Consider the following 15,478-nt stretch of genomic DNA (forward strand, 5'->3'; position numbering starts at 1 on the left):
AAAAGCCATCATAAAATCAAAGTCAGGTGTAGTAAAGCAAGCTGAAGACATGGCAGAGCACAGGTGACAATGGTCAGTCACAGATGAGCCCTTGAGGGACAGCCCTTTCTCTTTCGGAGAGATGCAGTAGTTTCTAGTCTGTTCTATTTGCTGATACGTTTCAAGATTTTTTTTTCTTTTATTTGTCTTATTTGACCATTTCCAGAGCACTGTCTTTAAAAAATAAAAAAGCGAATTACAACCCATTCTAAAAGTTTCCCATAGTAAAAGTAAAGTGTAATGAAGCACAGTGAAAGCAAGGTAAGCCCAGAGAGGTATAGAGAAGAATTTTAAAACATGGCTAGCATGGTAAACTGTGGTAAATGTATCATTTAACCATGGGAATTTACTGCGGCAAACAACCCTGACAAATAAAAATTAAGAATTCAGAATTAATGAGATTAAAGTTCTGGGTTAATTTGATTTTTAATTTCAACTGACTTCTGATGTCTAGTACTGAACTATTTATATATTTATATATATATACATTACATTCAGCTGTTAAACTGGCTGCCACTGTACCGTCTAAAAGAGCCTGTTTCATTAATGTGATCATAAATTATCTTAGCATTACCTTAACAGCCTCGCATTACATGTATCATCAGCTCCGGGTTTTCAGACGTGTGTGAGAGAGATTGTTATCGCTTTCTAAATGCAGAATTGTGTCGGCCCATCAGTGCAAGACGCTCCTCACTTTATTACTGAATCAAAGGGCTGGAGATAGCTGGAATCCACTGCACAGGACTGTAATTCTGTCAGGGGGGAGGGGGGGGCTGTGGCATTAAACAGCAGGTGAGTAATGAGGGGAGAACAGTGAATAATGGCATATGATGTAAAGACAAAAGATACGATAAATGACTTAAAGAAAATACGGGTAAAGATCTTTTTATAATGCTTTTAGAAATACTAAAAGAAATTTAAATTCAAGGACGAACGTTTTGACAGCTGAAAAAAAATGCTTGTCGTTGAATTTACGTTTCATTTAGTATTCTACCACTGCTTCTAAATTCAGCACGATTGTGTTTAATAGTTTTTTAATGCAACCACAACACAGACAGACAGAAGTGTGGCTGTCTCTTATTCCTATGACCCCTGACCCTCCTTATTATTCTGCCCACCCTCTCTATAATACTTTAAACCCGCCTTTCATATGCGTAACTTCTCAATGTACTGAATTGAGTCCTTCATTGTTAAAATGCATGCCCTCTGAATGATTCTCTGAAAGTATATACCTGAGGATATCCAGGGCTTCATGCTCAGCATTGATTATTCTAACTCCCCCCGGGTCACAATAACATTGTTTGAGAATAATCTATCACCCCTGTTAGCATGCCCAGCGCATGGCCATGCTCTATCAGAGCTGTAATGGGCTGCTGGGAAACAATTGAGACATTGTGCACTTGAAATAATTCAGTTCACAGCGCGCTGATACAGTCTTCCATTTTATTTCTAAAACAGTAAGGAGAAACACATGTAAAAACACGCACTCTTTTTTGCTGCATGTTCCTCCAGCGAATGCTATTGCAATGTGGATACTTGCGGTAGACGTGGCTATGTCATTACTTCACAGCAACCCCTACTGTCAGATGCCTCCTGTGCCAGACTGGATAATAGTTCAAGCAGTATATAATGCTTATTTGTCCATTATTGCCGGGTTTTTTTTATCTCTGTGGCTTTCTATTCATCATCAAAAAAACAATACAGCACAACTGGGTACAGTCTAAATTTGATGGGGTAGGAAGTTTCCACATTTGGGCACTTTCTACATATCCCGCACTGACAGCGAGCAGCCTTGTAATACAGCCACTGTGACAAACAGCAGCTGAGGCTGTCCAGCTGGTAATAAGGGGTGGCACACTCGTAGATTCACTAATTACCATGCTACAATTGGAATAAAGGACACACATCTATTGTTAATTACGATGGAATATCATAGTAATACAGGTACATGAACTGCTCTGCTCAAGTAGTTACACTGTTCTTCCACTTTTAGCTGCCATTACACTCTTTGTTTGAGTGTCTATATATATATATAGATATAGATATAGATATAGATATAGATATAGATATATGTCATGTTTTCAAACGAAAGCTTTCAATGCAGAAGTGTCTACTTTAGTCCCCAATTTCATTGCCCCTCTGTAGAATACTAAATCGACACAATATGGCTCTATAAACAAACGTGTGTATGGATTTCACTCTCTTCTCTAATAAATGCCAAATTCTGGGTGGCATTCTAAACCCTGCAGCGCCCCCTGTTGGTGCTCTGCTTTCCTGCAGGAGAGGACCCTCTGCACAGGACAAGGAGGTCTTTGTGAACGTCTCCCTATCCCAGCCTCTGAGAAACAATCGCTCAGCAACAGCTGCATCTCGGGCGCTTCCCAAAGCTAGGGATCCATAAAATGCCAAGCTGTGCTGCACCGCAGTGACTTCATGTTGGAACAGCTGCTTGTTGGGTAGCGATGCCAGGGCAGGGCTAAGCCTGGGAAACAGAACATACACAACGTGCATTTAACACGGCCTGTCCGTTTGTTTATTTAACCCGTGAAAATGAGTTGCACGGTGCACTGGCATTGAAAATTAGGATGTACAGTAGTTCTTGTGTTGCGTGTGTTGGGTTTCTAGTTAGGCTAGAGACAGAGAGGGAGGCAGGCAGGGAGAAGCATGTACCAGATAAGCAGAGAGACATACAGGCAGATCCAACTGCAATGCTAACCGAGTGTCAAAGTGATGGATGAGAGCAGGGTGCTGATCCTTTCTTACCACTCTTCCTCTCTCTCGCTCTACCTCTCCCTTCTTGCTTTCACTCACTCGCTCTTCTCTTTGTCTCTGTTTTGCTTCTTGCATATTACGATACAAGCCGGTCCTGTTTGAGAAATGTCATCGGGTGTCCATTGTTAAACCAGCGTGATATTCTGAAGAAAACTCTTCAGAACCACGGGCACACCATATCATTACGAGGAATGGTGACAAAGCTCCATGGCTCCACTGTGACACCATTGTCAAAAACACTGTGGTACCATTCTAACAATGACTCATACCTTTGCAGTCAAGAATGACATGTGTATGTCCCTCATCAGCGTGGTGAGTTAAGCTTCTCCCGACTCACAGATCTGTGATAAAAAAAAAAAAAAACAATACACAAATATTCTGCCTAATGCCTTCTTCACCACCCGGTGTAATGTGAAATCTGTCTCCCTGCTGTGGAGGTATAGTAACACTCCCTCCCCCTGTATCTTCTCCGCAGACAAGCCCCTGCCCCAGGGTGCCCCTGGAAGAGTGATTGGGATTATAGGTGGCATCGTGGCGGCTGGGCTCATCATTGGCGTGGCCGTGACCGTTTTTGTGGTCTACCGTCATCAACAGAAGAGCCGAACAGAGACAGACAATGACCTGTGAGTACTGCACACAACACAGAGACAGTGACCTGTGAGTACTGCACACAACACAGAGAGAGAGTGACCTGTGAGTACTGCACACAACACAGAGACAGTGACCTGTGAGTACTGCACACAACACAGAGAGAGTGACCTGTGAGTACTGCACACAACACAGAGAGAGAGTGACCTGTGAGTACTGCACACAACACAGAGACAGTGACCTGTGAGTACTGCATACAACACAGAGAGAGTGACCTGTAAGTACTGCACACAACACAGAGAGAGTGACCTGTGAGTACTGCACACAACACACAGAGAGTGTGACCTGTAAGTACTGCACACAACACAGAGACAGTGACCTGTGAGTACTGCATACAACACAGAGAGAGTGACCTGTAAGTACTGCACACAACACAGAGACAGTGACCTGTGAGTATTGCACACAACACAGAGAGAGTGACCTGTGAGTCCTGCACACAACACAGAGAGAGTGACCTGTGAGTACTGCATACAACACAGAGACAGAGTGACCTGTGAGTACTGCACACAACACAGAGACAGAGTGACCTGTGAGTCCTGCACACAACACAGAGAGAGTGACCTGTGAGTACTGCATACAACACAGAGACAGAGTGACCTGTGAGTACTGCACACAACACAGAGACAGAGTGACCTGTGAGTACTGCACACAACACAGAGACAGAGTGACCTGTGAGTACTGCACACAACACAGAGACAGTGACCTGTGAGTACTGCACACAACACAGAGACAGTGACCTGTGAGTACTGCACACAACACAGAGACAGTGACCTGTGAGTACTGCACACAACACAGAGAGAGTGACCTGTGAGTACTGCACACAACACAGAGACAGTGACCTGTGAGTACTGCACACAACACAGAGACAGAGTGACCTGTGAGTACTGCACACAACACAGAGACAGAGTGACCTGTGAGTACTGCACACAACACAGAGACAGTGACCTGTGAGTACTGCACACAACACAGAGACAGTGACCTGTGAGTACTGCACACAACACAGAGAGAGTGACCTGTGAGTACTGCACACAACACAGAGACAGTGACCTGTGAGTACTGCACACAACACAGAGACAGAGTGACCTGTGAGTACTGCACACAACACAGAGACAGAGTGACCTGTGAGTACTGCACACAACACAGAGACAGTGACCTGTGAGTACTGCACACAACACAGAGACAGTGACCTGTGAGTACTGCACACAACACAGAGAGAGTGACCTGTGAGTACTGCACACAACACAGAGAGAGTGACCTGTGAGTACTGCACACAACACAGAGACAGAGTGACCTGTGAGTAATGCACACAACACAGGTGAACAGGGCAGCCGACCTTAACAAAAACAGCAGCTCTAATGTTTATAGAGCTATACCCTTCTTGGCAAGGTGTATGGAATGCATTCCCCATGTGCTTTGTCATGTTGGCTCCAGCCATTATAGACAGGGGTCCCATCAACATCACGTTCTGTGCTGTGGAATGTATTTGAATGTGAGCGACTCAGTGAGTGGGCATTGGCTGGTAGTTGATCCAAAACTCAAGGAAGAAGATTTTGAAAATGCGTTTTTATACATTGATGAGGCTGATTGTAGTTACTATCATCAATGTTCTCCGAAGCTGGGGGCGATGGCAGGACCCTGTGTCACTGGTGGATCGGGGGCTGGTGGATCGGGGGCGGTGGGGGGGGGACAAGACAGTAAAATTACCTTGAAAAGGTCAACAATTATAATTAGTAATGAGTCATTTAGCAGACGCTTTTATCCACCGCGACTTACAGAGACTAGGGGGTGAACTATGCATCACGACTGCTGCTGCAGAGTCACTTGGTTTTACATCTCATCCGAAGGACGGAGCACAAGCAGGTGAAGTGCCTTGCTCAGGGTCACACTCAGCTGTGATTATAACCGACAACCTCCTGGTATCAAGCCCTTTTCTTTAACCACTGGACCATCTCCTCAACCAATCTCTTTGCATTTCCAGCAATGATATCCTCTGCAGATCTCTCAGTATACTCTAGTTCAGCTTTCTGATGCAATACAAAGGCATTCCATAAGAGCCTGAGGCATGACATTCATATTGTATTTCTCCAGATGCTTCTAGACAGTTCTCCAGTTTATCTAGATCATGTTCTTTATTGTACGTACACACCTGCCTCTCTCAGCAGCAGAGACAAGAGAATCCGCTGTTCCCGTTTGTAAAGTTTAGTGCAGTATATCATGGTAAAAGGATATTAAAAAGAAAAGCATAGCCAAGTCTGGCAAGGAAATGTACGACGTATAGCATGATAAAAAAATGGTAATCAATATATTTGAAATATTAATCTGGCACCCCCCTTTTTTAATCTGTGTATACAGTATATTTGCTGCATTCACTTTGGCAATGCTTGTACTGTATGACTTTGAATTTGAAATTAGGAGTCACCCTTTGCATGGGAGCAAAAGCTCAGCCAGTATTGCCCCAGATTCACTCTGTCTCCCAGCTTGAGGGCCGTGTGCTAACTGGATGCCTGATGCCACTCTATAGGCAGCGCAGCCCTGACCCAAAAAACAAACAAACTGCATCATTCTGCCTCACGGCTATGCTCATGTGAGAAATGAAGTATTGCCTCTCTCTCTCTCTCTCTCTCTCTCTCTCTCTCTCTCTCTCTCTCTCTCCCTCTTTCTTTTTGGATGCACTGCCAGAATAATTGCCTTCTAAATAGTCCTGTTTTTCTGATAGTTTTCCGGCCACAGGATAAGAACAAGCACCTCCGCTCCCACCTCCCACCTCCCTAAACCATGTTTTTCAACACATTGATAGCTACTCTGGATTGTGACAGCTAGGTGGCGCTGTAGTACTGCAAGCCTCACTGTGAGCAGGCTCCTCCCACAGTTCCGCTGTTGCTAGCGGCTCCAGAGTTCACGGTTCAGAAGGGGCTCATCAGTCCGAATTTTTTTTTTCCCCTGTATCCTTGTTGTAATGTAATTGTTACACCCATGTGCAGTGGGATATATCGCTGTAGTATACACAGCTGCAGTGTTCTATACTCAATTAATTAATCTGATTACTTTAATTAATTCTATACCCATCACCATTTATACAGCACCCAGAAAAAAAACAAAAAAACAAAACACCACTGCACTGTGACCTGAAAGAATTGTAGGCAAATGATATGTGTGTTTATTTTCCGAGGACAGTTCCCTCGATGAATCAGTCTAGCTGTTTCGCTTCCTGTAATTAAGCCCGCCCTCTTTTCGAGCGGCTCCCTGCGATTGTTTGTCCCAGTTTACTGCACTTAGCTTCACATCAGTTAATACCAGGGCATGATGCATTAGTGATCGCTGAGGCACTGAGCACAGGGCTGGAGAGCTCAGAGACAGCAGTGTACATGACATGACCTGGACGAATCTCTCGCACGCTGCACAGCCCGGGCTTTCAGAATCCTGGACGCAATTCAGGGGAATTCAATCCCTTGGTTACAAAAAGCACAAAGCACTATTACATAGTTTTTTTTTCTACTTTCAAAATAACAGGAGTTAATTAGCAACCCCCACCCCCTCACTCCCTCACTCCCTCTTTAAAAGGCCCCACGACCCCTAAATAAAACTATATTCCAGAAGGGTTGATGTATGTAGTTTTTTATCATATAAAAATACAACTTCAATGTTTCTCTTGAAGGGAAAGCAAACTCTGAGCTGACTGCACAAACCATGGCAGCCCCATAACTTTACAACCTGTACAGTAAATATACACTCCTGAAAACACTCCTCCATATTGGAAAGCTGAATAGTGTGGCAAAGGGGTTCATGTGAGTGCTGAATGCCCCAGGGACTGCTATGACCTTGAGCATATTATAATGCCATTAACCAACACCACCAAGGACAGCTTTAGAAGCCCTGCAGTCAACACACAGGAGATAGGGAGAGACACACAGTGGAGTGTATATGTATCTATTTTCTGTTCACAAAATGGGGGGTCGTTTTGTTCTAGGGTCTGCAGGGAATATTAGCATGTTTTTAAAATTAATTAATTAATAATAAACACATTTAAATGAGCTGCCATTAGCTGCCATACCTCTCTGTGCTTTGCAATTTTTACCTAAGCTTCACCATGCTTTCACTGTGCTTTATTACACTTTCCTATGCTTATACTGAGGGCAGCTTTTATAAAGGATACAATGAGAGAGAGAAAAACTGACATTTCAAAATCTCCCCTTCTCCCCTCTCGTCTCCACCCTTATCTCGCGGTCAGTCATCCTTCCGCATCTCGTTAGGGACTTGCTTTCTGAGCCGTAGCTCATTGTAGGAGAAAGGCATTGATCGGAGGCTCTTATCTGTCCCGTTCTTGTCATTGCGCTGGTGTGTATGTGTGTAAATGTATGGCTGCAAACAGCCTGTGCCCCAGGGAGCGCAGCGAGAGTTCACTTCATTGCTCTGAGATCAATGAAACTGACACAATCGCAACTGTCTCTTGCACCCTTGATCGGGTTTAGTTCTGGTTTGTTTTGGCTTTGTTTTTTCTTTGATATTTAGTTCTATTAAACAGTCAATTGACATCCAATAGGGAAATGTAACCATGTGAAAATGACAAATTAACAGCATGAACAGTATTATTCCAAAACGTAATGACCTATGTCGTACATATCTGCTCTTTTTGTGTCTTAAATATCTTTTGCAGTAGGAAACTGCTGCGACATGGAATATGAGCCCAGCATTGCAATGGCAGGCTGGATACACACAAGCCCTCCTATTGTGTACCTATTGACATGTGTATCTAATACCGTACTTGCCAACATTTGGAGACTGTTCAGCGGGACACTCGTCTCCGGGGTGGGAGTAGGGGGGGTCTTATGCATCATACACATGGGAGGAGTCACATGCAAAAAACACTCATTATCATATAATAGACATATACCCCCCAACTCAACACAACACGACCATCATGATAGTAAACACAGACATAATGAAGCGTTCTTACCTTTGTTAGTGATCAGCAGATGTGTCAGCCGCATGAAGAGCACAGCGGGTGGTTTTCACTAACTCTACTGTGCAGAATAAATGAATTTCTTTTCTATGGGTAAATATCGAGACTTTCTTCCTATGCATCGGGACGCGGGACATTTGCTAGGAAATCGGGACTGTCCAGACCATATAGGGACTGTTGGCATGTATGCAATACATGTGCAATTAAATATATGAAACAGTTGTTCATGACACCCTAAATAAAGTGCCTCCCTTTACTGAGCTCCAGGGACCCGTTTATTTCTTTCCTTTTTATCTTTATCTTTATATAATAAGTTCATCATTTCCTTTCTTTCAGGAGTGCTAAAATTGATGCCAAAAAAGCTCCTGTAATGACTCACTCTAAATAAGTCAGACTTGACATTTCTGGAGCTAGTATTTTGTAAAGCACAGAACAGATTGGATCTTGGATAACATTTTAATTGTTGCTCTGCTACCTATATTGCAGATTTAATATAATAGTAATAATAAAAAAACTGTAATAGCGATGCTTGCAATTATATTACACCTAAAACTGCTAAGGTACCCAGCATAAAGATTCATGATCTTCATCCCAGTGGTGAGCTTGTGTTTGTTTTGTTTTTTGGAGGTACTTTAAAGCTGCTTAATGGATAGTTCAGCCACAGTTAAAATGTAAAAATGTAATCTGTGCCATTTTCACATATAAGTCACGTTTTTATATGACTGTGGGAGTTCTAGGAGTCCTGTTCTTACTCACAGTAGGAAAGCGGATTATTCATAAATGTGCATGGGTTTATGTGATTATGAGATGATAGGAATTCTGAACAACCCCATTCATCACTATTTTTAGTGCTGTTGTGAAGGACGTTTCAAGGTGCATCTCTTATAAACTTGAAATCCAGTTTCTGATTATCCTGGGAAAGGGATCCTGGATATAGGAGTGAAACACACAAGGGGTCTGATATATTGAGATTGAACCACTCGTCGCCTGTAGACAGAGTAACACCATACTGTACTAAAGCCTCATTCACCCACATGCATCCCAGAACGCTTTACAATAAGATAAAAACAGCTGTTAAAAAAAAATAAAATTATTGTTTGTTTAAAAACCAGGTTAGAGTTAGGGTTACGGCAGGGGTTTGGGTTAGGGATACTGTTAGATTTAGGGTTAGGGCAAGGGCTCAGGTTAGGGATACTGTTAGAGTTAGGGTGAGAGCTACAGACAGACAGTTCTCTATAATATAACAGCCGTGCCACTGAAACAGCCACCGTTCTCCTCTCTCTCTCTCTCTCTCTCTCTCTCTCTCTCTCTCTCTCTCTCTCTCTCTCTCTCTCTGAGGTGCCTCACAGTTTATTTACCCCATGCCTGTTTTCAAAATCCAGTGCGTGCCAATAAAATAAAGAAGTAGGGGGGCTTATGACAGGGGGTAATTATTGCCCATTAGCATGTTTTCTATGGCTTCCCAGCCGGGTAAGGAGGGGTGTGGATGTTGGTTTGATGTGTTCGTCGTGTTGATGCTCCTCTCTCTGCTCTCTGTTGTACTCACCTGTTCTGTTAAGATGAGCGATATCTATGCGCAGCTCAGCTGCTTTATTGGAAAGACAAAACGCTCTCCTGGGACCTCTCTTCAGGTATGAAACAACCGGAAAAAAAAACATCACAAGCTTGATCATTTTTTTGTGAGTGGTAACAAAGCTACGGATCGCTAATGGACTCGAGCTCCACTTCAGCACAGCCCCCCCCCCCCCCCCGTGAGACTAATTGAACAGGCCTGCTAATTAACCAAGAGTGAACCCACCTGCTGTTTGTCTGTTCCTAATCAATGAGTTAGTCAGAGATATTATCAGCAGTAATGCGGGGAGGTGAGCTGATGCTTTGTAGTGTTCAACGGTGTGACGCATCGAAGTTAAAAACAGCTTCCAGTACATATTGTACAATTCCCAAGAATTCCCTCGCTGCTTATTATGTTTGTTCATGCAAAAGGTACTTTAATTTCCTGTGTAAATGTATTGCCACTCTGCCGGAAACAAGGATCAGCAAATGAACTTGGAAATTCAACACAGATTTGGTGAGTCGTGCATGGTGCTGTGCAATGTGAGTATTCCCAGTATCACACACTGAACTGGTACACGGTTACTGGTTTCCTACTGGACACCCAGCTGTATAAAACCACAGCAGCACAGCAGTCAATTACTACAATTACTTCATCTGAAACTATTGTGTTTTTGGACAGTACCGTAGTATTTCTACATGGTACACCTTTTAATATGCACCCTTCACTATAACACTACACTCGTTTTCTGTTCTATGTCCCTCTGCACAGCACAGATCCCACTATTTGTTTTTCTTTTCACATCAGGTTTTTGGTACGCGCTAATTATTTATATCAGCTTTCCCCTGGCCTCCAGCTAAAAAAAAGCTCACTGAATCGGTCCTTTGTTGTTGCTGTTGCTGTTCAAGGTGACAATACACATCGGATTCAGTTGTTTTGACTCGGATGGATGGTTGGTTCCGAATGAAAGACATTTTCCGGAGCGCTTCTCTCTCGAGTAAAATGTGGCCAGTTTGAAGATAAGGGTGCACGACAGTCCGGATTTGTAACGGTGTGATGTCAGCTTCAAATAATTAGGATGAAGCATGACTTAAGAGAACCACTCTTTGAAAAGAGCAGCTATTCATTTAATTGGGAGAAAAGCCCAGTCGTGTTTGAAGATGCCGAGAAGAGCTTAGATAATTCTAACAAGTAACTGTGAGAGAGAGAGAGAGAGACAGAGAGGGAGAGGGTAGGAGGAAGAGAGTGAGCGAGGGAGAGAGTGAGAGAGAGACAGAGAGAGGGAGAAGGTAGGAGGAAGAGAGAGGGAGAGAGAGAGAGAGTGAGAGTGAGAGGGTAGGAGGAAGAGAGTGAGCGAGGGAAAGAGTGAGAGAGAGAGACAGAGAGAGGGAGAGGGGAGGAGGAAGTAGAGGCCTTTCAATACTGTGTTGCTACATATATATATAAATATATATATATATATATATATATATGTAGAGCAGAGAGTGAGAGAAAGAGATAGAGAAAGAGATAGAGAAAGGAGCTTGTGTGTGTGTGAGAGAAAGGGTGCTTATGTTCATAAGTTGATTATCTAACTAAAACAGGGAAGACTGAATGGTCCCACTACTGCAACTAGACCAGTCTGCCTGTCTGTCTGACAGTCGTCCAGTCGTCCTTTCCATTTACCTGTTTATCTGTTAACAGACCGATATTCCGCAGGCAGACTGACAGGCCGGGGCTGAGGTGTGCCGTGTGTGCTAGTTGCCTCTGCTCATTGCAGAGGGTTCTCAGTGCATGCTGATCAAAGGGTTATTTTGAGTCACACTGCAGGTTGGGAGTAGTAAATGTCAGACAAATAATTCAGACCTGCCTGCCTGAATATCAATCAGCAGAGATCACTCGCGCCGATTTTAGAAGAGCCTCTCTAATAATCCTGACAAAAAAAATGCAATGAAAATTGGGACCACTATACCATACTGGTATAACAGTAAAGATATCCCAATAGTAAGGGTAAGAGCTGCATATTAATCACTGGAACAGTAATTCTCACTTGTGGCTTGACCAGTCCGTTCCATCCAAGACCTTGTTCCAACCAGGTTTTTCATGCTTTAGATCAGTAGTACTCAACTCTGGCCCTCAAGATCTATTCCAGTCCTGGTTTTTATTCCAACCAAGTCCTAAATTAGTTAATTGCCTCTTAGCGTCTTCAATTAATTACCTTAGAACCTGCTTGGAGTAAAAACCTGGATCGGATTGGATTTCGAGGGTCAGAGTTGTGTACCACTGCTTTAGATGATCCCACAGTAGCAAGTCACATTCAATATTTGAGGACCTGGTTGAGACACGGTGCTGGACTGGAACAGACTGGAACAGACACAAGGTAGTTCCATTGCCACGTGGATGTAGTTTTTTGCATGTCATTGCTGTCTCCTAAAATCCAGATATCAGACTCTATGTGATGGTACCCAGGACTGTTTCATTGTCATGTTTTGTGTTAATTCAGGTCAGAATGAAAGGACTGTATTTGTTTTTGGTTTTTGTTACCTGTCTCCTACCAGGACGGACCTTCCTCCCGCCCATAAACCAGCCCCCCCGCCCCCCAAGAAGAAGACCATCGAGATGAAAAGCCACCTGACAGCAGGCGATATCCAGGTAAGTGTGCAACCCATCTCATTGCATGAGCGTGCACTGATATATTTAAATGTTTGTATTTTTTCTGCTTTACATGTGCCACTTGTAACTGGAAGTAGACTAGCAGCGCTGGCTGATATATATATTTTTTTCTTTTTGCATCAGCAAGCACTTCATACTCTTGGTGTAACGCGCAGCGTTGTGAGGTGCACTATCATTACGGATTCTGACCGTGGCAGACGAGATAAGATTAAAAGCTCTGTAACTGTTCATGCAAATCGCCCTGGCTGTCCGTGCATTGGTGGTACATGCTCAGACTCCCTGTTAGATTTGCTGGCTTCACAAAATGTACAAAGCAGGATTTATCTGGTTAGAAAACTCTGCTAATTGGAACATGTAATGCGTTGGCATCCCAGCATCCCATTGATCTTAATATCGAGACTGAGGGCTAAATGTACATTGTAAAGCACTCGACTAAAAAACAAACATCAATCTGCTGCAGATCTAGTTTTATTTTCACAGAGTAATGAAGAATGTGCCTCATGCAGATACTTATATTCTCTTCATCCTTTGGGAGAAACTGTAGGCTATGTACAGGTTTCTGCAAATGCTGCATCTGTCATACTGTGAAAACAATGGATATTGTATTATTCATTCTCAAGTAATGAGAGAGGAGCTGGGAGCTGAGTTTCATGGGAGTTGTGTTTTAGTGCTCAGTAAAGAGAATGTTTCAGAGGGATGAAATTGAATGAGGGTGTTGCTTCTCCTCAATGAGCAGGCTGTTACCAAATAATATTCATTTTCAATGCAGTATTGGCAATGGTTCTGTGCCCAGGAACAATGGCAGCACAATACAAATACTATGGCATGAATGGCAGCGCAGGGGAAGCATTTTCACATTTTGACATGCCAGCGGTATGGAGCAATACCAACTGCAATCCATTGCCTTACCATGGAACCACATCAGTACCTGCTGCCTCTATTTCAGGACCACTGTGTTTCCATTGCTGGTGATGATGTGGTCGGCTAATGGTTCTGGCATTCTGATGGTATCTGAATGGTGTTGCTGGTGTTTCCTAAAAACGGTGGGGAGATAGTTAGGGCTAAAAACAAAGTTGCAATGTGGATAGAACTGCAGTGCTGAGAATGGAGTGCTCTGGTGCAGGAGAGCTGTGGAGTGTATGCTCTGAAAGTACTGTAGGGTGCAATGCAGCTAGCAAGAGTGTAAGTCTTTCTTTCTTTCTTTCTTTCTTTCTTTTTATCTTTCAAATATGAGAGACTTCTAGTCAAAACTGTTGTCAAAGAAGTTCCTTTGAGTATTACTATATAGTCTGTGCCATAACAGCGGCTGCTAATCACATTGTAATTATATGCATGGCTGTGTGGTAATAATGTAGTCACTGCATGTGTAGTAACTGGATAGAATTTTAAAGTTGCATTTACTATCCTTTGCCACTGTTTTACCATTTACCAGCCTTTACCACGCTTGTCTATGTTTTCCCACTGCGTCACCATGTTTTGCTTTGCCATGGTTTTGTCATGCATGACTGAGCTTTACCATGCTTCCACCGAGCTTTGCTGTAAATTAACTGGGCAATGATTTTACCAGGGCAATGCATGGTAAGCTGTACTGGGCAGCCAAAAGAAGGGACATGTCAATGAAGTCTATGCATATCCAGAACTTCTTTAGAAATCTATAAAAACCTTGGACTTCTAACCTAATGGCCAGTTCTCTAAATACTTTGGCAGCTGCAGACAGCGCAGACAGAAGACTTCATAATTCACTAAGATAAAAAGGCCTGCAGAATACAGAACAGTTAAATGCACATTCAAAACTGCTCGCGACCCTTAGCTGAAGCTTACAAAGGCATCAGCAAGTCCCTGAAAGAGAATAGTTCTCTATTTCCAGTCCCGGTAGTCATACAAGGCTAGCACTGATCAAAATAAATTTCTGACATATTAAACTTATCAATAATAAATTCCCCCTCCCTACATTTAAACCTACTGGGGCACCAGCTAGAGAGGGTTCAGTTTGTTGATCAGATATACAATAGATATTCAGATATTGTATAGTAATGTTTTACTTAAGTACTGTTTCTCTTAAGTCAGTCTTTGTCAGCTCTGTGGTTCTTAGACCATGCATCCAGCCCTCAGCCTCTTTAGTTTAACGGCTTCACGGTTTTGATTAGCTCATCTCTCTGCCACAGAAGTGGGTAAAGCCCTGGGCAGGACTGTTACAATTCCCGAGCATTTCATTTCTACATGGGTCCTACATGGAACTTGCTGTCGCTACCTGTCAAGGTTCAGACAAGAGACCAGGCAAACAAGCAGGAAATCAGCCAGCCATTGAAATAGTGATGCTACGAAACACTTTTATTCAACACAAATAAAGGGGAAAAAAAAAGATTTTTAAACAAATAATATCAATACACAGTCCCACCTTTGGTTGCTTTTGGGAGCAACCCACTGGAGCTCCTTCCTCAGCCCCAGCCTCTACAGGACTGAACTTACAGGCCAGGTGCAGTCTTTTATACACACCTGCCTCAGTTATACCAAACTGAATAATGAGTTCATTGATTGGCCCACCAGCAAGGCCCACATTTTACTCCACATTCTCACATGGAAAACAAGGCTAAAATGAACCCTTTCCTGGGTTCAGATACCACACGCATTTGACATTATTAAACATTTATAAAGTAATGAAGTGAAAGCATTTAAATACAAAAATAAGGATAATAAAGATAATACTGGTATTGATGTAGCTGGCGGAATGATACACATGCATACTGTAGAACATGGCAAGGAGTGGAAGCAAGTATAATGAAACAATAAATCACAAAAAGATCCCCTATTCACATGACCTGACTGTTGATCACAGCCGTGGGGTAAGGGGGCGA

The 15,478-nt window shown here is 43.0% G+C and overlaps 1 protein-coding gene across 8 annotated transcripts in view; it reads left to right on the forward strand.

The window, feature by feature from the left end:
• LOC117966668 (nectin-1-like) overlaps positions 1 to 15,478 on the forward strand; it is a 147,340-nt gene that overhangs the window by 106,464 nt on the left and 25,398 nt on the right. For all 8 annotated transcript variants that reach the window (XR_009311110.1, XR_009311112.1, XM_034913209.2 and 5 more), the window contains exons 6-7: positions 3,287 to 3,434; positions 12,509 to 12,602. Coding sequence is in view for 6 of the 8 variants with exons in the window: in XM_034913209.2 (XP_034769100.2) it covers positions 3,287 to 3,434; positions 12,509 to 12,602 (242 nt within the window). In the remaining 2 variants the exon portion in view is untranslated. The remainder of the gene's footprint in view (positions 1 to 3,286; positions 3,435 to 12,508; positions 12,603 to 15,478) is intronic.

The sequence above is a fragment of the Acipenser ruthenus genome, chromosome 39 (assembly GCF_902713425.1).
Source record: "Acipenser ruthenus chromosome 39, fAciRut3.2 maternal haplotype, whole genome shotgun sequence".
NCBI lineage: Eukaryota > Metazoa > Chordata > Actinopteri > Acipenseriformes > Acipenseridae > Acipenser > Acipenser ruthenus.